The 23,316-nt window shown below is 52.7% G+C and overlaps 1 protein-coding gene across 2 annotated transcripts in view; it reads left to right on the forward strand.

The window, feature by feature from the left end:
* Window positions 1–23,316, forward strand: part of ITGA9 (integrin subunit alpha 9) — a 273,816-nt gene that overhangs the window by 38,862 nt on the left and 211,638 nt on the right. Inside the window, exons 6-12 of one of the 2 annotated variants that reach the window (XM_079794406.1) lie at window positions 2,875–3,004; window positions 5,760–5,845; window positions 8,239–8,307; window positions 12,035–12,172; window positions 14,177–14,282; window positions 16,188–16,282; window positions 20,584–20,674. In XM_079794406.1, coding sequence (XP_079650532.1) covers window positions 2,875–3,004; window positions 5,760–5,845; window positions 8,239–8,307; window positions 12,035–12,172; window positions 14,177–14,282; window positions 16,188–16,282; window positions 20,584–20,674 — 715 coding nt within the window. Of the gene's footprint in view, window positions 1–2,874; window positions 3,005–5,759; window positions 5,846–8,238; window positions 8,308–12,034; window positions 12,173–14,176; window positions 14,283–16,187; window positions 16,283–20,583; window positions 20,675–23,316 lie in introns of those variants that run through there. The other variant, XM_079794407.1, reaches the window with a different exon arrangement.

A 23,316-nucleotide genomic window follows, 5' to 3' on the forward strand; every position in this document is an offset into this window, starting at 1 on the left:
CGGGCGAGAACATGAGGGCATTGGGGCTGGGCGGGAGGAGGGCTCCGTAGGAGGAGCGGGCAGGACGGGGCAGGGTGTGGAGGGGAAGCCCAGGTGGCCGGGCGAGCTCAAGGTGGGCAGGGGAACAGGGACCTGTGGAAGCTCCAGGCTCTGGAACCCCGGTGCCTCAGCATGTGCCGCGGGGGCCTCGGTGCATGGTGGGGGGTTGGGGGGGAGTGGGGGGAGTGGCAGCGACCGAGGCTCAGCCCTCTGACCCAGTCACGCTATCTCCTGGCCACTCGGGGCTTTGGCCTGCGCTTCAGTTCCCAGGCTTTTAGCCTCCCTGAGCCGGAGGTCTTTGAACTGCCTGCCTCCCTCGTTTCTGGAACCTCAGCTGTCGCAGGCTGAGCAGGAAGTGTGGTGGAGGGGGTCACGCAGCGCTGCTCCCTTCCCCTGCCCTCCTGCTGACCTCGTCGCTCGGGCCTGCGCTGGGAGGCCCCTGCACGGGGCCGGCAGCTGGTCCCAAGCTGGACGTGCTTCTGTGGCCTCGGGGCATGGCCATGTGGCCCTGACACACTCCCCCCCCCCCCCCCAAAGTGCCTGCCTGGCCTGGAGGTCGGTGACCCTGGGGTTATCAAAGCTGTGCGAGCCGTGGGTACCACGTGAGTTTTCGCCGGTCCTTGAGAAGAAGCGGGGATTTCCTGGGAACTTCATTTATTTTTGTAGCTTAGGGGAGCAGAGGGGATGGATACCTCTAAGCAGCAAGAAAAGGCGTAGACCAGCCCCGCCAGCGTCGGAGCCCACGGTGCAAGCGGGGAGACTCCTGGGGGCAAGGCCGTTCGGCACAGACTTCCAGGGTCGAACCCGAGCATTCCTCTGCCGTCCAGCTCCCGCCACCGTGCGGAAACCCCAGCCTCTCTCCGCACCCCCAGATACCCCTACGCCCCGAGGTTCTGTGATCAAGGCCCACTCTGTTCGTTGATGGGGCTCCACACGCAGCTCCGGGCGGTGGTGGCCCCCGGCTCCTGGAGAAGCTTGCATGTCTGTGGGTGACATTTGCCTTGGCTGGTCCTGGGAGGTTGGGGAACTAAAGCATCAGTACCATTTCCCGGCACCTGCAGGCAGTGCCGAAAGATACAGGCATCACCCGCACCGAAAGGAAAAAGCCAGGTATGAGGGACTTCCGGGGAGAGGCGCTGCTTCTCTCCCCTCCCCCTGGGGAAGGAAGGAGTGAAGGCCTCAGCCGGGCACCGCTGGGTGCGGGATGCGGTGGGCGCCTCGCTTCCCTCCGCCCATCACGCCTCCTCGCAGCCTGGGCTCCCTTTCAGTGCCCGCACAGTGTCCTCCCAGGAACACATTTTGCATTTTCGTTTTTTTGTTTGTTTGCTAATCCTCCCCCGAGGATATTTTTTCCCCATTGATTTTTAGAGAGGATGCGGGGAGGGGAAGAGAGGGAGACAGACAGACAGACACATTGGTTGCCTCCTGCACGCAACCCAGGCACATGCCCTTGGCTGGGAATCGAACCCGAGACCCTTCCGTGCACGGGCGGACACTCTAACCGCTAAGCGGCACTGGCCAGGGCCCATTTTTTGCATTTTCTGAGGTGACTTCATTGGCAGTGTTTAATCCTTGTTCTAGAAATTTGAGGAAACACAGAGAACATAAACCTTCGGGATAAAAAAAATAAGTAAAGGATTCCTGAAATCCTGTCACCCAGTGGGAAAACCACACGTGTTTTGGAGCTTACCCTCCTGGTCTCTGTCTGTCTGTCTGTATTCCCCTCTGAGCATAGAATCATCCCCAGCGTTGGTCCCCGGCTGGTTTTGTAGCACAGCCGGGGGCGCTCAGGCTTGTCGAGGTTGCTGGCCCCTTGCTGCTCATTGAAATGCTGGAGACAGATGTGCCTTTGTGTTTCAAGGTCAGTTTACAACAGTAGCGCTGCCCTGGCCGGGTTGCTCAGTGGTTAGGGTACCGGCCCTCGGACTAGAGGGGCGTGAGTTCGATTCCTGGTCGAGGGCAAGGACCTCGGCTGTAGGCTTGATTCCGTGCCCTGATTGGGGCACGTGCGGCAGGCAAGCAGTCCCTGTGTGTCTCTCACATTGATGTTTCTCTTTGTGTGTCTCTCCTTCTCTCTTCTCCTCTCTCTAAAAACCAATGGAAAAAATGTCCTCGGGTGAGGATTAAGCAACCAACCAACCAAAAAGCAACAGCAGTGCTGTCTCTGGCTGTCCGTGGTCTCTTCTCTTTCCAGTCTGCGTCCTTCCCTTCGGGGGGCTCTCTGCTCTCTTACTGTCATCCTTCTGAGCTTGCAGGGGCCACAGTGGGCAGAACACCCAGCCTCAGAGCCGTTTCTGAGCAGAGAGGCCTGAGTGAGGACTGGAAGGGAATTCCTGCCTATATATATATATATATTTTTTTTTTTTTTGCAAAGCTGATTTTGCTCCCTGTTTTTCTCTTGCTCTGTAGCGGGCAGGTGCGGTTGCTGGATAGGGGCGCTGAAGGCCTGGCTGGATAAGGGGGTGGTATCTTTTCCTGAGCATCATTCCCTGGAATTCGGGCAAATCTTTGCCATTTCCTTGTTTGATCCCGGTGGGACAGCAAGGACATACGTGAAGCTTCCTCTGTGGGTCTGACAGAGACCTAGTTTGTTACTCGTCTTGTCCGTGTGCTCAGTTATCTTGGTCTCTGTTCTTGGTAGCCCTGACCGTATATAGACTCCATAACGACGGGGAATCGGGCGACACCGTTTTTGTATTGCTCAGCTGAGGAGAGTCCCCGGTGAGGTGTCTTTAAGGGACTTACGAGTTCCTTGTTGTGATTGTGGTTCTCATCTCACAGCCTCCTTCCCTCTTCCGCTTCTTTTCTGATCACCTTTGGGTTTCTCTTCGGCAGGAGCTGGTGGTGATGGGCGCCCCGGGGTCGTTTTATTGGGCTGGGACGGTCAAGGTGCTGAACCTGACGGACAACACCTACTTCAAGCTGAATGACGAAGCAATCATGAACAGGCGGTACACTTACCTGGGTGAGTAGCTCAGGGAGGTGACAGGTGACGAGGAACACAGGAGCGATTGCCACGACGTTCACGAATTATTACTTGACGGGGGGGCGAAACGGATTTGCCGGCGTTGACATCCATACCCATCAGTTACAGTTTTAGCTGCGGTCCCTTAACATCCAGCCCCACATACGGAGGAGAAACAAAGCAGGGAACTGAATTCAAACTGTGATTTGATTAAAAAGCTGACAGTTGAACCTCCGGGGAAGCAAACGTTTTATTTTCTTATTTTAGCAGTTACTCAAGTTCAGATGATCAGATGCAAAATGAGTGCAATAGAATCCCGGTTTTCCATGCAGTTCCTTTGGGCGAGGTCTCTGCTTTCTGGTCACAAAGATGGTTGCAAAGAGAGATAATCAGAGTCAGAAATTATCACAATGGATGGCAGCCTGTTGCTGGGGTTTGATCAAAGGCTCGAAAAGATTTCTCCTATTTTCTCAACCTTTTTAATCTTCTAGAAAGAAGATAGACCCAACGTAAGCAAGCAGCCAGCCATCGGTCAAGAAGGAGGCTGGGCACGATCATGCCTCTTTAAGAACAGGGTAGACTGTCTTTGCTTGTGTACATGGAAATTCCACGTGGCTTTTCTTTAATTCATGCCCTAAATGCTGTAATTCTGGGCTGAAAAGGAAGCTAACTTGAGGCAGGCCCAATGATGAGAAAACAATGCTCTTTCGCACACTTGACACATAACTTAAATCTGGGGGAGTCCCGCCCCCTTGTCACAGCGATTCACTTGGGAGAAGGCAGTAGGGGGTTATCCACTTGCCTTTTCCCTTCTAACTGCAAGGTTTCCCCCAGTGAAGAAACCATAAAACCTTTACTCAGAGTCCTTGGGGTGTTCGCTGCCCTGTGCTCCCAGCTCCTCGGTCCTGTCATTTATTGAGCACTTACTGTATGCAGGCTCTGCCTGTTATTTCTTTTCATTCCTGAAACAGCCTCGTAAGATAGATGTTATTTTCCATCCACATTTTATAGCACCAAGACACTGAGGTATGGAGAAGTTACGGAATTAGCCAAGGTCACGTGGCTCTTCATGGCAAAGTGGGGGTTTACTAGTAAACCTGTGGTTTCCGAGCTCAAGGTCTGAACCCTGAGCTGCCTCCCCTGTGTGTGCCGCGGAGACACCGCCGACCCTCCCTGGGCTGGGAGCACCTTGGCGGTGGGGCGTTTGTCTCGCATTTCCAGGACTCAGCACTGTACCTAGTGCTTCGTAGGGACTCGCACATGTTTACCAGGCCAGAAGATGAAAAGAAGGCAGGAGAGAGGCTTGGCGGTGGTGTAGGGTCTAGCCTTAGGGCTGGTGGCTTCTCCCTACACACAGAACACAGGCCCCATCTGCTGCCGGCTTCTCACGGCTCCCTGGAGGCTTTGCTGTCACTCAGAATACTCATGGGTAACAGGAGCCTCCAGTCTGAGAGAGAGCAGCCACATGGTGAATACGAATTGACCCTAACATGGTCTCATCACAAAGCCCAAAGAGCTTATGATCACAGCTCTAGGGTTTGAGGTTGGTGACAAGGTTTGGGGACTATATGGCATTCTGCACAGGGTTTCTGCCGGCCAGGGGAGACAGGTTTCAACCTGTCAGCAGGGCTTCTGGAAGGTGCAGGAAACATTTAGACTAAACTCAGACAACTTTCTCCTTTCTTTCTAGATTCCTTTTGTATCCAGATTCATTGCCTGCCCACCCATCCATCCATCCATCCATCCACCCATCCATCCATCCATCCACCCATCCATCCATCCATCCACCCATCCACCCATCCACCCATCCATCCATCCATCCACCCATCCATCCATCCATCCATCCATCACTCCCTGTTAGCTTCTTTCTGCCTTCTCTTAGGAGGGAGTGTGGCATAATGGTTAGCAGCAGGGGCGTGGGATGCACACAGATTGGATTTGAATCCTACTGTGTGGTCTTGGGAATCTAGGTTAATCACATTTTAGTCCCACTTTCCACATCTCTAAAATGGAAGAAATAATCATATCTTCCCCCTAGAGTTGGGAGGTTAAAGGCCGTGATGACATCCAAAGTACACGTACAAGCTGTTCATCATAGCCCCAAAGTGGAGGCAAACCAAATGCCTAGCAATAGGAGGGGGGAAAAAGATACTGTGATATATTCATGCAATGAAACATTCATCAATAATGAAAAGAAACTACTACATTCAACGTGGATGGAGGTGACAGTTAATGTTGAGTGAGTGGAGTCCCAAGACCAGGAAAACATAGTGTGTAGTGATAGAAATCTGAGGAGTGGCTGCTTGTGTGGGGGCATTGACTGGGAAAGGGCATGAGGGATCCGCCTCGGTTGTGTTTCCATGGTTACATCCACTCTGGGTGGTGATTACATGGTTATTTATATACATGTATACACATTCATTAAGTTCTACACTTCAGATGTGTGTACTGTATGAACATTCAAAATACGTCAGTAAGAAAGAGAAAACAGATGTGGAGTATGTAGCCCAGTACCTGTCCCAAAGCAGACAGTCAGAGACCGCTCTTTCTTGCCCCCATGTCCTGGTGAACATGTCTTTGTGTGAGACGAGGTATTCCAGCATGAGAAGACCAACAACTGCCATTGGATCCAGGACTAGCTGGATAGTAACTGTCTAGATTAGTGTTACTCGAGAGACGTTTTCCTCTGATGGATCTTTCTCTTCCCTGTCATTGTTTCTCAACCCTGACCTTGGCGTCTGCTCCTTCTTTACAGGCTATGCAGTCACCGCCGGCCACTTCTCTCATCAGTCCACCACCGATGTGGTAGGAGGCGCCCCCCAGGATGAAGGAATTGGAAAGGTGAGGAGGAGAAGAGCCTTTGGAATAGCATGGGGTCATACAGAAGGCGGGGGAGGGGGGATGCACACTGTGGCTGTTATGGGGTTTGTCAACTCACTTTGATCTGAAGATTCTGTTGGGTGGCTAGCAGGTAAGTGATGAAGTATTGAGGCACCTCTGCTGTCTCCTCCCAACCACTTTTGGGAGTTGACCTTGAAGCTTAATCTGAGTGTGGATAGTACTGCTCTCCATTTCCTGCACGTTCACGTCTGAGAATGTTTTTCACAGCCGACTCTGTGTGTGCACACGCGTGTGCAAGTGAGATTATTAAGACTGACCTTGGCAGTATGGCATCCCCCTCCCTCCTCCCCCACTAACTTCAAATCCTCCACTTTCTCAAACCCTTTCCAAGTTTGACTTTGACTTCATGGAGCCAGGTCTAGTCCCAGATATCTTTGGGAATTTATCTATCTTCGGGCCTGGATTCTTATATTTATTTCCCCCAATGTGTTGGAACCAAGACTGGTGCAGCCCAAAGGCTGGACTGGGAATATGTGGGTCACTTTCCCTAAAGTATCCGCCCGGCGTATAGAATGGACCCCATGGATCCAGAGCTGTCTGAGTCCCTTTGGGAATCTCGGTTGGTGCCTGACCCTGCAGAGAACTCTGCTTGATGGGTCTTTGGCTCCAGGGAACAGGAAATCCAGATTGAGCAGGTTGGGCAGGTCCACATGAGTGAGGAATCTGCATTTTTAATACACTCTGTAGGTTCTCTCCTGGGAAAGACTGAACAGAGGAATGGTCTCCGGGTTTGAGCCCATGGGGTAGACCTAAGGTAGTCTAACCATATCTCCGGGGGCTCAGAGTAAAGGGGTCTGGATTCTGGAGAGGCCACGTCGGGCCGAGACCACTGTTCATTGCAGCCTTCAGCCAGGGCGTCAGTATGACTAGCTGGCCTGCTTGACTGTGATGTGTTTCTGGGGGTCATCTCCCTGCACCCTCCTGGGCAGGATTAGCAGTCACTGCTGGTGTTTCTGGAGCAGGTGCCTCCCTCCCCGCAACGCCGATGCTGTGGAGAAAGGGCCTTTGAAAATGAAACCGGGGAGAAACCCCAGGGCGCTGAGCAGGGGGAAGCACGTGGATGAACTCTGGTGACTTCAAGAAAGATATGGGTCTGTCTGAGTCACATGGCTTCCTCTCCACCGTGGCGGGACGAGGAAGTGCCGCGCGCTGTTCCCACATTGATAATGTCTTCCGGGGGAGGAGCCTCTGCAGCATCGATAAAAACCTCTACCTTCCAGTTCCCGGCGATGCCCACGCCTCCGCTGATGCTGCTTTCAGTTGGACCACATGAGAGGCGCTGGGGAAACTGGTCCCTGTTGATAAAACGGATGACAGTTCCATATTCCCAGGGGTGGGAGCTGGGGCAGACCTGATTCCCAGGCACCCCCGAAAGGTCCTCTGGCCTTCGGGATGTGGGTGGTTATTGATTTCTGTTATCTGGGCGTGACAACATTCACACTGAGATTGCTCACCCTGGGAGAGGGTCCCCTGCCCTGGTTCTCAGGAGACATTCTCTCCCCATAAGACGTCACTTGAAAAAGAACTTCCATCGTCATGTCATTTAGGAAGTTCCACCTCAATGATCTTCTTTGTGGCGGAGACTTACGGTATAAACATGCACCCTAAAGGCTCTGAAAAGTCCCCCGGTAAAGACATGTATTTAATGTTTAACTCCGGTGTTTGCCAGCTAAATTCCTGTTTACGCAGGCAAATGTCATGACTCTCGTGGTCTGTGGTGTCACTTTGGGAAACTGCTTGCTCTGAAATGCCTCCCTCCCTCTCTCTTATCTTGACACTAGAGGCCCGGTGCACGAAATTTGTGCACGGGTAGGGTCCCTAGGCCTGGCCGGCGATCAGGGCCCATTGGGACCTTCCCCTGGCTGCCAGCTGGGGCCTTTCTTCATTCTGCACTGCCCCCTGGTGGTCAGCACATGTCATAGCGAGCGGTCGAACTCCCAATCGGTCGAACTCCCGAGGGGACAATTTGCATATTTGCCTTTTATTATGTAGGGTGCCTGCTCAAGCTCTCACTCATAAGAATGAAAGAACTATTTCAAGGAAGAAAACCCTTCTTCTAAGTGTTGAATTGTTTACTGGTGATTGGGAAGCTCCCTGGGTCTTACTATGCGTGGCTTCCTCCGTGATGTGGCCAGGAGCGGAGGAGGTGAAGGACGCTTCCTTTGCAGAGTTGATAAAATGAGAGCCACGCGGACTGCATTAGCATCAGCCGGCAGAAACACACCTGTCCTGCGCCCGGTCAGGCATTTCAGTAGGACTCCCGGGAGGATGCTGGTAAATATCTTGGCTCATTGCTCCCATCTTAACTAGATTTTCTTTTTTTCATTTCCTAGGTCTATATTTTTAGAGCTGACCGAAGATCAGGCACCTTAATTAAGATTTTTCAGGCATCAGGTAAAAAGGTAAGATTCTTGGTATCCATGTTTGTGTTGTTTGAGAGATGTCATCACGGGGCAATCCGATGTCACTCGCTGGAAAAGGGGTTCAAAGGCTCTCTCTGGGCCCTGTGTGTATATGGCGGTTCTGTTGCCTGTTGGTGCCTTTCTTTACCTTCTCAGCATTGAGTGTAACCTGCAGATTCACGGGATTCAGGTTGTTGTTGGAGACAGGTAGCAAGATGAGTTTGTACGGGGCCAAGTTCGGCATAGAGTTTTTTTGTAACAGGTTGTATTTCACACTGTCATCAAAATGACTGCGTGCTCTGTTTCTCTCGGCCTCTCTGTCTCTCTCCATCTGTCTGTCTGTCTTTGCCTCATACGTCCACATCTGCACCTCCAGAGCGATCACGCACAGTTGTGTACAGGTAGCAAGCAGACCTGATCACTTTCCAAGGAGGCCCACAGACAGATGGGTCTCACGCTCCCTCTCTCACCAGGACAGCGCCACCCCGCCGCCTTGCATCCTGAGCCCTCTGCCGCCATTGCCGCAGGGACTGTTGTCACACAAAGAAAAACCAGAGTCACCCGTTTCCCTTTAGAGCCTTGACATAGAAATAGCCCTCAAATTAGTCTTGGGCAACGTTTATTGGCCTGCGTCGTCTTGTCCTCATCCCGTCCCTAATTCAGATTCCTGCAGATTGTCCATCCTAATTTCCATCCATCCTGCACCGTAGTCTGAAAGTAAGCCAGTTGGAGATGCCGTTGATTATTAAACATGGGCTTACCCGCCACCCCCTCCTTAGTGTGGCTTCGATCGGCAGGCTTGCTCAGCATGACTGGCGGCTCTAAGGGGACAGGAGTTCAGGCTGGGAGGGGAGGCGGGGCGTTGGGAGGCTTGTCTTGGTGGAGGCCTTTACTGAGCTCTGGGGAGAGGACAGGACCTGAGGCTTGGGAGGGAGATACCAGGAGACTGTCAGAAGGTGATCTCCCTTCTACTACCCAGAGAAATGGGGAGAAAAAAAGGCTGTTTCCTTCCTGGGCGGCCATGTGTCCCAGCCCTCGTTCAGCTTCTGCTCAGAGTCAGACCTGCTGTGTGAGCTCCATATTGTTCTGATGATGCACCCTATTGTGAGGACAAAAATCTACTCGTTTTGTGCAGTTTTAGCAACCTTAATGCACATACTCAGTATTGAATTGTCATCATATTTTCAGTTTAAAAAAAAATGCATCTCCAAACTCGGTTTTGTGACATTTTCACCCGAGAACAGCTCTGCATTCCCCCGAGAGCTGGGCCGCCTGTGTTATTTTAACATTTCCAAACCCCGAAGCAGCAGCCCTGGAAAAGGACCGGGAGCAGTTCTGACAGGTTTCCAAGCACCCCCGGCGTTAGAAAGAAAGAACGGTGCCTTCGTGGCGAGGAGTCCCCAAGACCAAGGAGGGCGTGAGCGCCGCTTGTCATTCTCTTTAGGGCTCGTCGTGCCCGCTCCTGGCACCGTGCCAGACTTACTCCTTCGTCCGCCACTCCCTCCTGCCCTCTGGTCGCACTGTCCTCTAGCTTTACCCCCATGGCCTCTCTCTGATTTTGAAATAGACCCTTATTCTCCTTAGGCATTTTAGTCTGCTTTTCCCCTGAAGATGTGAGGAATTCTTGCCTGTCTGACTTCTCAGTCATTTCAGAGGGGAAGGTCATGACCCCAGGCCCTCAAAGGATGCCTTTTACGGTGTCTCACGCACGCAAGAGGGGTCTGACTCAGAAAACCACCAGTCCCTTCTGCTTTTGTGTGGCCAGAATTTGATCAGATAGTCTTATCTCCTGGCTTCACCATGAGGAGAAAAAAAAAGAAAGGAAGGAAGAAAAAACTCAGTTCTGATTTTCATTGGTGGACATGCTTCATGCATAGGACACATGAGGAATCACCAGTGTGTGTGCAGTCCAGCTGTTCACAGAGGCACACGTCCCCGCATTCCCAGGCTGACGGGAGCTCTCCGAGCAAGGACCGCGCACCCCACAGCGCGTCGTTGCCACGCTGACGTTTTATTGAGTTGACTGAGTACGTGATGCATCAGGATGTCAAAACATAGATAGGAAACTTCACGTCCAGGGATTTCTGAGTTAACACCGAGGAGCATGCCAAGTTAAATAGCCCGTTACAATGAGACACATCGTTCGCGGGGGCCTTGCCTGGGTCTCAGTCCTTTTATCATGTCTGGATAGGGCCGTGGTCGGCAAACCGCGGCTCGCGAGCCACATGCGGCTCTTTGGCCCCTTGAGTGTGGCTTTTCCACAAAATACCACGGCCTGGGCGAGTCTGTTTTGAAGAAGTGGCGTTAGAAGAAGTTTAAGTTTAAAAAATGTGGCTCTCAAAAGAAATTTCAATCGTCGTACTGTTGATATTTGGCTCTGCTGGCTAATGAGTTTGCCGACCACTGGGATAGGGGGGTCAGCACAGCCACTGAGTCGGGGACTGGCAGCTGGTGTCTGTGCCCCTGCCTCCTGTGCCTCGGGACCGTCCCTGCCCTCCTCTTTTGGGCATGGGGGGTGGGGAGGGTGTGTGGGTTGAGTGCAGGTGGCCTTGGCCTGTGACTGGGAAAGGGCATCCGGGTCCTCTTGGCCCAGGGTCACTGCAGGGAGTGGTCTGGAGTGTCCTTCACCCGTGTCATGCTCCGCGGGGTCAGCTGCCCCCCTACCCGCAGCAGCGAAAGAAAAGGCTGCTTCCTGTCCATAGAACCAGAGGCCTTTGATCTGGAAACATGGACTTTAAAAGGATAGCCCTTCTAATAAAAATCAGAGCTTACGTGCTGGCAGCTTCGGGAAAGGATACAGCCTACACCAATGTTTGTTTGTCCTGTGTAGTATGTTTGTTGGTTTGTTTGTTTTCATATGAATTAGTGGCTATCATTAAAAAAAAAATAGGCCCTTCCAATAAATGTTTTGGTTTTGGGCTTCTGTTGGAAAACGGGAAGTTGGCTGAAGCTGGGTAGGAGCTGCTCCCGCCGCTGGGTCTGCGGGCGGCAGTGTGCCTCAGTCTCCACCACTCCCTATTGTGTCTCAGCCGCTGAAGCCCAGCGTCACCTGCCACCTGTAAGCATTCTCGCACTCTTACTTGTTTCTTCCCTGTTACATCACTTGCCTGGATCCCATCCCCGTTTGGGCTTAAGAACCCCGATGTAAGGAAATAGGGACTAGATGAGGCTGTGAGGAAGGAAGCGCCCGTGTGGCCTGGCTGGGTCCCTCATCCATCGGGTGGTCCCCGAGTTCTCCCTTTGTCTGTCACTTCAGCTCCTGAGTTCCTAACTGGCCTTCAGCTGTGCACAGGGCTGGGAGGGGGTCACTCGTTTCCCATGTCCCATTTGTTTCATGCCTCCTCGTGTCCTGAAACTTCGTATTCCTGTTTGCTGATCCCTGTCAAATGTCTGAATCATGAGGTGCTTTTAGGATGGTTGGGACCTATATTTGCAAGCTCAGTTTGTATTTTTAAAAACAGTGCCTTGTTCTCCCGGGATGGGACCATTTATTGTCCCCAGGACAGGGGACTCTAAGCCAGTTAGCTCTGGTCTCATGGCGCCTGGGGGCTCCGGCGTCACAGCTGCAAGACACAGGGAAGTGGGGTGTTTGCCCGTTCACCATGGCGTTCTGGCTTGCGGGCAGCGCCCCCGTCAGGGCCTAGGAGGGGTCCGGGCTGGAGGAGAGCGAGGGCCCCTGTGTGAGGGCAGACACTGAACGCTTTGTTGCAACTCGACTTGGTTGCAGATGGGCTCTTACTTCGGCTCCTCCTTATGCGCAGTTGACCTGAACGCGGACGGCCTCTCCGACCTGCTGGTGGGGGCCCCCATGTTTTCTGAGGTCAGGGACGAGGGGCAGGTCACCGTCTACATCAACAGAGGAAATGTGAGTACAGTGCCGGGCAGCCTGGGGACAGGGCGTGGGAGGGGGACATGTCCAGCGCGTAGTGACCGAGCACCCCTCTGGGCCATGCACTGGGCCCCGCCACCCAGAGGAGGTGAGAAGACGTGCTTCCTGCCTTCGGAAGGCTCAGTGTCCCACTGATGGAAAGTTACAACTGCCAACACACGGCTTCAGAAAAATCTTAATGGCTGTGGTTTGAGTGCCTCCCAGGTACCAGGAACTGTTCCTCCCGCTCTCTGTGAATGAGTTCAGTATAATGTGCACCTGGTATCAGTGGCCCCCCTGTTTCAGGTGAAAAAAACTGAGGCCCAGAGAGGTCAGGTAACCTGCCCCAAATCACACAGCTAAGAAGTGGTGGGGCTGGGATTTGAACCCAGGCAGGCTTTATTCGGAGCTTCATCTCTAGATTGTGCTGCCTTCCTCAGTGTGTACACACATCTGCCCAGGCAGCAGAGAATCCTTCTCAGAGGACACAGTGGCTAGAAGGTATCTTGAGGAAGGAGTAGGAGCTGGGCAGACAGGCAGGAGTGGGCTGGGAGCTGGGCGAGTGGGTGGAGGTGTGAGGCAGCAGGGGGCTGGGTGGGGGCCAAGGGCTGCAATCAGATGTCCCTGATTGTGCAGAATCGTGAAAGGGATGTGATGGGGCAGAAAGACGCCTCTGCTCCCCTTCAGCCGAGTGGAGGGTGGGTGGGGCAGGGTCCAGGGTTGGGGGGCCTCGGCTGCAGACGAGTGAGAAAACAGAATCTTTTCGGGACCTGGAAGTAAGAGTGTTCATCCAGGAGGAAATGGTTAAATGAATCAATTCTGGTACCACCAGCCTTTGAGCTAACATGAGAAAATGCTTATGAGGTCATCAGTGAAAAGCAGGATTAAAAGCTGCGTGTACAAACAACCTTTAAAAACACAGCACGTACACAGGGAAGGATAATAACATCGCTCTGGGGGGTGGTCTTGGGCAGATTCTTAGTTTTATCTTTAGCCAAACAGCAAACACGTCATGCTTTCATAATAAAAAAGAAAGTCAGTGCGTGTACTTTTAAGCACTGACAAGATGCTGGTTACCCCAGTTGGGTAGAGGCGCTGGCGTGTCCCGTAACCAGGCGGGCAGGTGCCAGGAGGAAAGGGCCGCCATTGAAAGAGGAGCCAGGGCACATGCCAGCCTTGGGCTTTCTGGGATGTTTGCAGACTCTTTGCACGTGGATCGAAACGTGGGAAGGAAGATGCTTCCTGGTACCTGGTGCAGCGACTGGCCACCTGCATCCCCGCTGACATTACAGGGAGGGGAGCCGGGGTATGGGGGAAATGGGGGTATGGGGGAAATGAGGTGATCATTGTGGAGATGAGAACAGCAGGCATTCCTTCAGCCCCGACCAGCCACTCTGTTTGCAGGAGACGGACACATCGGCGTGGGTGTTAACTAGTCTGAGGCAGTCAGGCGACCAGGCGGATAGCCCGACAGTGTGTCTAAGTCGGGGCGTGCACACTTGGAGCAGGAGAGTTCCCCAATCTTCTCTGGGAACATTTCACCCACACATCTCACCCCCACAACCCATGTTTCTTAAAGCCAAGTGCTGACCCTAAGTACCTAGTGTTCTTATTTCTCTTGAACCTCTTCCTATTTAAAAATATATATATTTTTACTGATTTCAGAGAGGAAGGGAGAAGGGGGAGAGAGAGAGAGAGAGAGAGAGAGAGAGAGAGAGAGAGAGAGAGAGAGAGAGAAACATCAATGATGAGAGAGAACCATTGATTGGCTGCCTCCTGCACGCTCCCTCCAAAGGGCATCCCAGGCTGTGGGAGAGCCCCAAGCTGCCCAGGTAGAAGGGGCTCATCTTGCCCCCAGGAGAGAGAGGTTTGGGTGCCTTTGATTCTGCCCAGGTGTTTCCTGTCCATGGGGGTGCACTAGAGAGGTGGTGTTCCCAGCTCTGTTTTTATTTTATTGTGTTTTTGTTTTGTTTTCCGTTTTCCCTCCATCCTGTTTCCCAGGGCGCCCTGGAGGAGCAGCTGGCCCTGAGTGGAGATGGCGCCTACAACGCACACTTTGGGGAGAGCATCGCCAGCTTGGGGGACCTTGACGACGACGGGTTCCCAGGTGGGTGAGCGCCTGCCCCCCGCCTTCCAACTTTGCCCCCGCAGGATGCGCTCCTGGACCTGCCTGCCCCTGGGGAGAGAAGACGCCTTCAGAGAAGGTGCTCGCTGGGCAGGCACCCGGGGCTGCGCTCTGAGCCCACTGGCGTTTGCTTCCCGGGAGTCCCGTCTCGTCAGCTCCGTGTGCTTTGCTGTGTGATTGTGGGGCCAGTGAACCTTGGGGCTGGTCCAGGGGGGCTTCGGACGGCAGAGAAGCTCGAGCCAGCTTCCTCCCGCCGCAGATACATCTTGTTTCTGAGCCTCTGATGCTCCACAGGGCTCTCCCGTGTTCGTGAAATGAGCAAGGAGAGAATATTCTCTCCCCTGATAGTGACAGCATGCTGGACTGACTTTTTAAAAAATATATTTGTATTGATTTCAGAGAGGAAGGGAGAGGGAGAGAGAGAGAGAGAAGCATCAGTGATGAGAGAGAATCATTGATCGGCTGCCTCCTGCACGTCCCACACTGGGGATCGAGCTCACAAATGGGCATGTGCCCTGACTGAGAATCGAACCAAGACCTCCTGGTTGATAGGTCGACACTCAACCGCTGAGCCACACCGGCCGGATTGGACTGACTTTTTTTTTTTTTAAGTATATTTTATTAATTTTTTACAGAGAGGAAGGGAGAGGGATAGAGAGCCAGAAACATCAATGAGAGAGAAACATCCATCAGCTGCCTCCTGCACACTCCCCACTGGGTACGTGCCCGCAACCAAGGTACATGCCCTTGACCAGAACCGAACCTGGGACCCCTCAGTCCGCAGGCCGACGCTCTATCCACTGAGCCAAACCGGCTAGGGTTGGACTGACTTTTGAATAAGTCAATTGTTGGGGGTTGGGGATACCGAATGTCTACTTCTGCTTGGACAGCAGTGTCCTTCCCGGATGTGGCCGCTCTCTCTGGCCGGTTCAGTGCCTCCTCCCCTCCCTGTAGAGGCAGATGTCAGACAGCAGGACCTGCGGGAGCCATGTCACTGGGCGCTGGCTGAGGTGGAAGAGGGACTGGGGACCACTCTTGCATCAGGCCAGGCTGCTTGGGCGCCCTCACACCGCTGGCCAGAGAGGCCTTCATTCAACAGCGGGGGATCGCCTCTGGAGGTCACAGGGGTGCACGCCTCTCACCTTTGACCTCACTTCTGCAGACACATGACTTTCGTTAAATGCAAAGGGCAAAAAATAAGATCTAGGCTTCATTCCAGGAGTTGTCAGTTTGTGAGAATAATGTCAATTTTTTTCTGTGTGTGAAGCAAATGCCATTGTATACATTTCCTCATCCAGGAATAGAGTTGACTTTTTTTTTTTAATATATTTTTATTGATTCCGAGAGGGAGAGAGAGATAGAAACATCAATGATGAGAGAAAATCACTGATCGGCTGCCTCCTGCCCGCCCCACACAAGGGGCTGAGCCTGTAACCCAGGCATATGCCCTGACCGGGAATTGAACCCGGTATCCTTCAGTCCGCAGTCCAACACTCTATCCACTGAGCCAAACCACCTAGGGTTAGAGTTGGCTTTCTCTGTGCAGTAACCATTGTCTATAGAATTGCCCTCTCTGGCGGATGGAAATTAGGCCAGAGGTTTATCTTTGTATTTCTTCTATTGGATGGCTCAGTGATATTTTTCTCCCTGGGAGAATGAGCTAGGAGCTTTCCTGGAACTAAACTCTCTCACCTCCTATCATTTTCTTTCGACTTTTTTTTTTTTTCCTGCTGAGAGATCATGTGCCTGAGTGGATGCTTGAACAACCAACAACCAAGACATTTCTGGTTTGGAAGGACTCAGACATGAGGGCAGGAATGAGGGAATCCACTCTTAGGTTATTATTCCACGTGGCTTTTCTCACCGCAGCTGTTTCTCTCCCCTCAGACGTGGCCATCGGCGCGCCCATGGAGGACGACTTCTCGGGCGCCGTCTACATCTACCACGGGGACGCAGAAGGCATCGTCCCTCAGTACTCAATGGTAATGGTGGGAGAGGGGACTGTTGGCTCACCCATTCATCCCACTTTCCCCTGTGCCACACTCTGGGGGGGCCAGAGGTGCGGACCACTTCGCTCCTGCCGTTAGCCTTGCCACCCTCTAGTGAAAGGCACACACGATTGGTACTGCTTAGGAAATAGCCAGACGTTTACAGACCCTGGAGTGTGCTCGCATGGAGCGGTGCGTTCAGCCTACGCAAGACCATGTCCACATTCTTACCCAGAGTCAGAGCTATTGGGCATGTGCCCTGACTGAGAATCGAACCAAGACCTCCTGGTTGATAGGTTGACGCTCAACCGCTGAGCCACATCGGCCGGGTTGGATTGACTTTTGAGTAAGTCAATTGTTGGGGGTTGGGGATACCGAATGTCTAGTTCTGCTTGGACAGCAGTGTCCTTCCCGGATGTGGCCGCTCTCTCTGGCCTGTTCAGTGCCTCCTCCCCTCCCTGTAGAGGCAGATGTCAGACAGCAGGACCTGCGGGAGCCATGTCACTGGGTGATTGAAGAAGAGGCTTTCTTTGTTGTTACTACTCCTTCGTCAACCGTCGGTGCAAATAGGCCGAAGAATCTGTTGTCGAACATGATCTAGAAAGACTGGTCCAGGGAGGAGGGACCTGAGAGCCGTCACAGGGCTGCTGTCCCATTTGGCACGGACACGAGAAGCTGCTTAAGCTCTGGCCCCGTGCCCCAGACTGGGGAACATGGAAGTGGCGAGTTCAGTTTTTTGTCGTATCAGCGTGGGGTGTTCAAACTTGCTGATGGTGCCGGGCCCAGCCCCTGGGAAACAGGAAGTGCTGCTCTGGCGGCAGCCCCGCCAGGATGTCTGTGCGGAGCGCGGCCCCGGGCCTGCGCCGCGCTCCCGGCGGGTCAGGGACACGGGGGGCCGGGGCCCGAGCGGAGAAATCCCCCGTCAGCAAACATTGATTCATCGAGCGCTTGCGATGTGCTTCCGCCTCCCTGCTCGTGCTTGTTATCTCTCGTCGCGAAGAGGCTCGCCTCCGATCTTGGTTATTGCTAAGGAAACACGGTGTTGAACGGAGCCTTGCTTTTATAAAAGGTTCTATAAATGTCCCATAAAACGAAATGGGAGTAAAATACCAAGACCAGTTCCCGGACTGAAGTTCCTAGGTGAGGGAAAAACACACACAGACTTCACAAGTTGACGTTTAGGGGCAGTCCATACCGGGAGGTCAGTTTGTACATTCATAGTTGTTGTTCTTGCTGCACTAGAAGTTGGCTACTTAGGGGCCGAGGGTCGCTGCCCGTGGGGCTTCAGGCTCCCTCTGGGCGGGGCCTCCTGCTCCGTGTGAGACTCGGGGGGCAGATGCCGAGTGGAGGAACAGCCTCTTACCTTGAACCCTCCCAAGAGCCGTGCGAGACGGGCACTTTTGTCACCCACCTTTGATGGTGAGAGAGGTGGGGTGGCTGTGGCCCAGGGAGGTTCTTGAACTTGCCCAACATGTGGCGGCATGGCCATGGAAACTGCCAGTCCGACTCCCAAACCTTTCGTTGGCCCCTGGGGGAAGCCCAGTGGGAAAACTTAGGAATGTGGGAACTGAACTTCGCTGTGGGACGTACGTGCTCCAAGGGGCCCTTATGGACACGGACCTTCCACTTTTCATCAGAAAAGGACCACGGATGGTGGGAATACGCTCGTAGGGGTTTCCGCGGAAGGACGTGGCCGAAGGGAGAGGGCTGCAGTCACAGTTGGGGGTCCCATCCGCGTCACCAGGGCTACTGGAGTCTGAGTCCGGGGCCCCCTTCCCCCGGGACGACAAGCTGCGGGTTCTGGCACGTTGCCCTGGAACTCATTCCTCTTTCGTGCGTTCGCCATGAAGAGTGTTGGTTTAGGATCCTTGGTGTCTTTCTCAGCTCGAGAGCCCTGTCGTGGCGGCCCCTGGGGTCTTCCTGCTGAGGAGCTGACCATCACCCTGGGAGCCCCGTCCTTGGGCAGCCGACCGCCCGGGGTCACTCTCCAGGCGTCCTTCGGGAAGCTTGTTCCCGGACCTCGGAAGCCAACCACTTGGGGAGGCAACCTGCGAGGGCCCCCTCCCCCGCGCGCCAGTGTTTTGTTCCGTTGCTGGGCGGGACCCTGCGGGCAGGCAGCTGAGGTCTAAACCTTGTGGTCAGCGTGGGGCCTGCAGTGGGAAGCGGGGATCAGCAGCTGGACCCGGCCGGCCTTTGTCAGCAGGCTGGCTCATTAACATTGACAAAGAGAAGTCGTTTGGGGCTCTTCAAAAAAGGAAAAAGGGGGGGAAAAAAAGAAAGAAAGAAACAACTATGATTAGACTTTTCCAAGCTGCTCCTGTGGATGTGATAAGGTCAGGGATTGAAAAAGGAAACTAAAACCCTCTCGTGACAGATTCTTCGGGGCCCAGGCCCGGACAGAGCGGGCTTTGTGTGGGCGAACCCGGGGAGGAAATCAGAAACAACCCCGGGCGAGGCCGTGGCTTTTCCTTGGCCCGGCTTGGTATTATTTCTGCTGGATAAATGGTGCGATCGGAGTCAAGTTCTTCCCCATTGCTCGGTAACTCCTTCCTCTTTCTCCGGGGGGCCCGTGACCAGGGTGGATTTTAAGATGCTGGCGTGCCTCTCTGGGTCCGACAGCCCCCCTGGGCGTGTTCGGGCGGCCCCTGAGATCTCTCCCCCTCTCTCCTGCCCGGAGGACACGGTCTACAAACCTGGTGGAGCTCCTGGTTTTCATTTAGAGTTATTAGCACCGAGCAGACGCGTCTTCCTGGCTTTACGGCCTAATGGCCTGCAGATGTCTGCGGGAGAACGTAAGCCTGCATCGCCACCCCCGCGTGGACCACCCCTCCGCGCCTCCCCCCGCGCCCCAGCCGAGCAGACCTCAGACAGGCAGAGGCTGGGCAGGCTGCCGCCAGCCTTGGTGGACCTCAGAGCAAGGTGGTCGGCTTCGAGATGTGGCTTTTCGTGGAGCGCGCAGGCGTCCGTCCACGTTTGATTAGACAGGGCCCTGTGGGATGCGGGCTCCTCCTGGGAGCAAGACACATGTCTTGCGTGCTTCCGACAGGGCTCTGACTTGGACCTCGATGCTCGCACATCCCCCGCTGGATGGCCTCCCTGGCGGTGGCGAGTGCAGGGCTGTTTGTAGCAGGGAATGGCCGTGGCGTGTCCATCTGTAGATCCTATGGAAACGCCCCTTCCCCAGCCTCGTGACTTCTCTGGAGGTGGCCCAGTAAGGAGAAGGGTGAGGGGAGAGAGTCCACAGCGAGCCCCTGGATGTCTGCATGCCTGGTTCTGACGAGGATTTTGCTGAGTGGCATGAAAACAAAGCGTTCCTCTTGTCACCTACCAGGAGGGTATCATGGGATGAGCCTCCGCAAGGAGACTGTATGGACAAAGAGAAGGCGGGACAGGTCCAATGCCAGAAGATAGGACTCTCCTGATTCAGGAAGCTCGGTATCTTTGCGAGGGACGGAGCCACACAAATGTCCATGTATGACGAAGGTTGCTTTAAGCAGATCGTCTTGAACCACCGTGTGAACATACGGTGATGAATGATGAATAAGAGCACAGATGCTAGAATGCCTGGCGTGGGTCAGGCCGTGAATTCCGAATGGTTGGTGGAGAGCTGCCCTTCAGGGAGGAGGCTCCAGCGCATGTTGGGGGTGTCCTACAGTGCATGGAAGGTCCAGGACCTTGGAGTTCTAGGTTTCCGAGGTAAAACGGCTCCACCCTCTCAGGGAAGCTCAGGAGCCCGCAGATCTTCTGGTTGGCTGCATGGAGAGGCGGTCGCCCATGGCCGTCTGGTCCGTCTAGACACACGCATTGCCTGTCCACCTAGGCCCTAGGGAAAGACTCCAACGTGTGCTGCTTAGGGGAGGAGTGTCACATGGTTCGTTGCATGTTTGGGAAGCGTGATATAAGGGAAAGTATGTTCTTAGAATTTCAGCCAGCTCTCCCCGTGTAAACATGACACAGAACCTTCATTAGAAAGGGCAGCCACACAGTATCCACTTCACACTTCACTGAACATGTCAAAACATTAACACAATGCTCTGGGTAGGTCTTCTGTTAGCCCCAAACTTAGGAAAAATTTTAAATCTCGGCATCTGGCTAAGGCAAGGAATAGCACAGGAGTGTGTGGTCTTCCGCTGGCTGCCAAAGACTCCCTGATCAAATCAGGACTCCTTTTTTTAAGTTTTTCTTTCAACAAAGTCAAGACCAGGTGTCCTCGGAAGCTGGGCTAAAACAGTCACGGGGCTTATCCGTGACTCTGCTCCTTTCCGGAGACTCAGTTTCCCTGTTGTCTGTTTCAGAAACTGTCCGGGCGGAAGATAAGTCCCGTGCTGCGGATGTTCGGGCAGTCCATGTCAGGAGGCATTGACATGGATGGGAACGGCTATCCCGGTAAGCGATTTCCCTTAAGGCCGATGAGATACATGAAGGAAAAATGCACGAGGTAGCGTGGTTACGTCTCTGTAGGATTAGGAAAATTCACACCGTTAGCAGGGGATGTTTGGCCTGGTGTTTGATTTTAAGGTAAAAATGTGGAAGTCTCTTTCGGGTTATTTTAATTTTTTTAATATATTTTTTATTTATTTCAGAGAGGAAGGGAGAGGGAGAGAGAGAGAGAGAAACATCCATGATGACAGAGAATCATTGAATGGCTGCCTCTTGCACGACCCCCCGTGGTCGAGTCCACATCGTGGGCATGTACCCTGACTGGGAATTGAACCATGACCTCCTGGTTCATAGGTCAATGCTCAACCACTGAGCCTTGCCAGCTGGGCACTTTTTTTTTTTTTTAATGTTCTACTCTGAAGAGTGGAAGCAGCAGGTGAGTGGATTTTACAGTGAATTCTGTGGCTGCCAGTCTTTCTCATGAAGAAAAAAAACACATGTCTACATTAAAAATGATAAATAGTGAAACCTTATGTTTTCCTTGATACTATTTTTTAAATATGTTTTTATTTATCTTAGAAAGAGATGAAGGGTGAGAAAGAGAAGAGAGAGCAACATTGGTGTGCGAGAGAAACATTGATCGGTTGCCTCCTGCTCTCACCCCGACCTGGGATCAGAGCCGCAATCTGTATGTGCCCTGACCAGGAATCGAACAAGTGACCTTTTGGTACACAGGATGACACTCAAGCACTGAGTCACACTGGCCAGGGCTTCCTTGATATTATTTAATCATAGTCAGAATTTCCTTACTCTCGAGAGGGGAAAAGGAACTGAGTAGCATCCCTCCCCCTGCATGAAAATTATTGAAAGATTCTGAGCAAAAAGAAAACCGCTGACGAACAGAGCAGACCTTCCCCGTTCAGGCTGGCTGGCTGGCTGGCTGGTCTTCAGAGTCAGTGCCTTGCAGGGGTTGAAGCTAATGGAATAAAAATGTAGGATTTTCAGACCCCAGGTCCCAAGGGATACCTGATTCAGGTGTTTGAAGGGGATGGAGTGGGATGAGGTAAGGAAACAAAGATCAGAATTTTAACAATCCAAAGTCATCGTGGAATTCAGAAAAAAATGTCCCTGAAACGATAGGTCATCCTGCTATCTATCTAGAGAAGATGTTTCTTCCCACCGAGAGTGCCTCAGGAGGACCTGGGAAAAGAAATTAAATCCTGCAGGAGGGGCCGAATGCTGTAGTTCCTTACAGGGTTTTGAGCATCCCTCATAGCATTACAGAGCCAGGAGCATTGGGGATAGGAAAGGGTCAGCGTGGACGTCGTCGTCCCCATAGATCCTCATGGGTCTTTTTCAGTTTGAGAGAGCAGTTCTTGTCCCTAGCAGTTTGTGGCCATCCCTAAATAATGCCTGACGATGGTTTAGCACTTTAATATATACAAAATGCTGCCACATGCAATGGGCATCTTATAATAACCCCAGTAGGTAGGTGGAGATGGGGGTGTCCTCCCCCCCCCCCCCACTTGACAGTCAAGGATACTGAGCCTCAGAGAACTGCAGGCCCTGGCAGGGACCACACTGTGGTGGCGAGGACCTAGCCTGCTTCTCTGTAAATGCGTGGTGAGCAGGTATGTTAACGCTTCACGAGGAATCTGACTCTATCTTGCATTTTTTCATAAAAGAAATGGCCAACTGATCGGGTTCTTTTATTTTCAGATATTCAATCCATTTAAAAAGACGGTTGGGAAAATAACAGAATGAGCAAGCGTACCCAACTGCAAAAGTTTCAGCAGCAACACAGTTCACGGATTTGCTCTGTGTTTTTCCCCAGTGAGGGTGTTGGATAGACATAAAGATTCAGACTCTTGGACTCAGATGCTGGGTGCTGCGGAGGAGGAATGGGAACCCCAGGGCTGAGAGCTTACATTAGGCGAGAAGAAAGGCAGAGAGCTGTTGGGCGAGTGAATGCTTCCTAAATTAAAGTTATTTACAATAAACACTGCCAGCTAATACTTGTGTTTTGGTGTGTAGTTCACCAAGTATTTTCCGAACTAAATATCTAATTTCCTATATTATATTTAATACATATTTAAATACTTCATAAATATTTACATTGGACACATTTAATATTATGTTTGACAAATATCGAATACATATTTTCTGAAAACTTTACCGGCTTTTGAAGAAGACGTGGGATAATGGTCTCCGTTGTCCAGACAAGGGCGCTGAGCGACTCTGGGGTGGCAGAGAGAGAGGGGAGCAGTGGAAATGAGTCACATGTTCCACAGAACTTGGGGCTTTCTCCAAGATCATGTGATTCCAGGTAGCCCTCTCTCTCACTCATGGATGCCCAAGAGAAATAGAATGTGACCCACAGATGTAGTTTAGAATATTCTAGTAGCCACATAAAAGAACAGGTGGAATTCATTTCAGTAATGTTTTATTTAGCCCAGTATAGCCAGTGTATTATCATTTTAACGTATACTCAATATGGAAATGAAGGAGGTGGCTGTTCTTTTGGACGAGGTCTTTGAAATCCGTCTGTATTTTACTCTCAACACATCACAGTGCGGACCAGCCACATTGCAAGGGCTCGACAGCCGCACCTGGTGATTGGCTGCCAGACGGGCCCGGGTGCCTCTGAC

Source organism: Cnephaeus nilssonii, assembly GCF_951640355.1.
Source record: "Cnephaeus nilssonii genome assembly, chromosome: 17".
In the NCBI taxonomy this organism is placed as follows: domain Eukaryota; kingdom Metazoa; phylum Chordata; class Mammalia; order Chiroptera; family Vespertilionidae; genus Cnephaeus; species Cnephaeus nilssonii.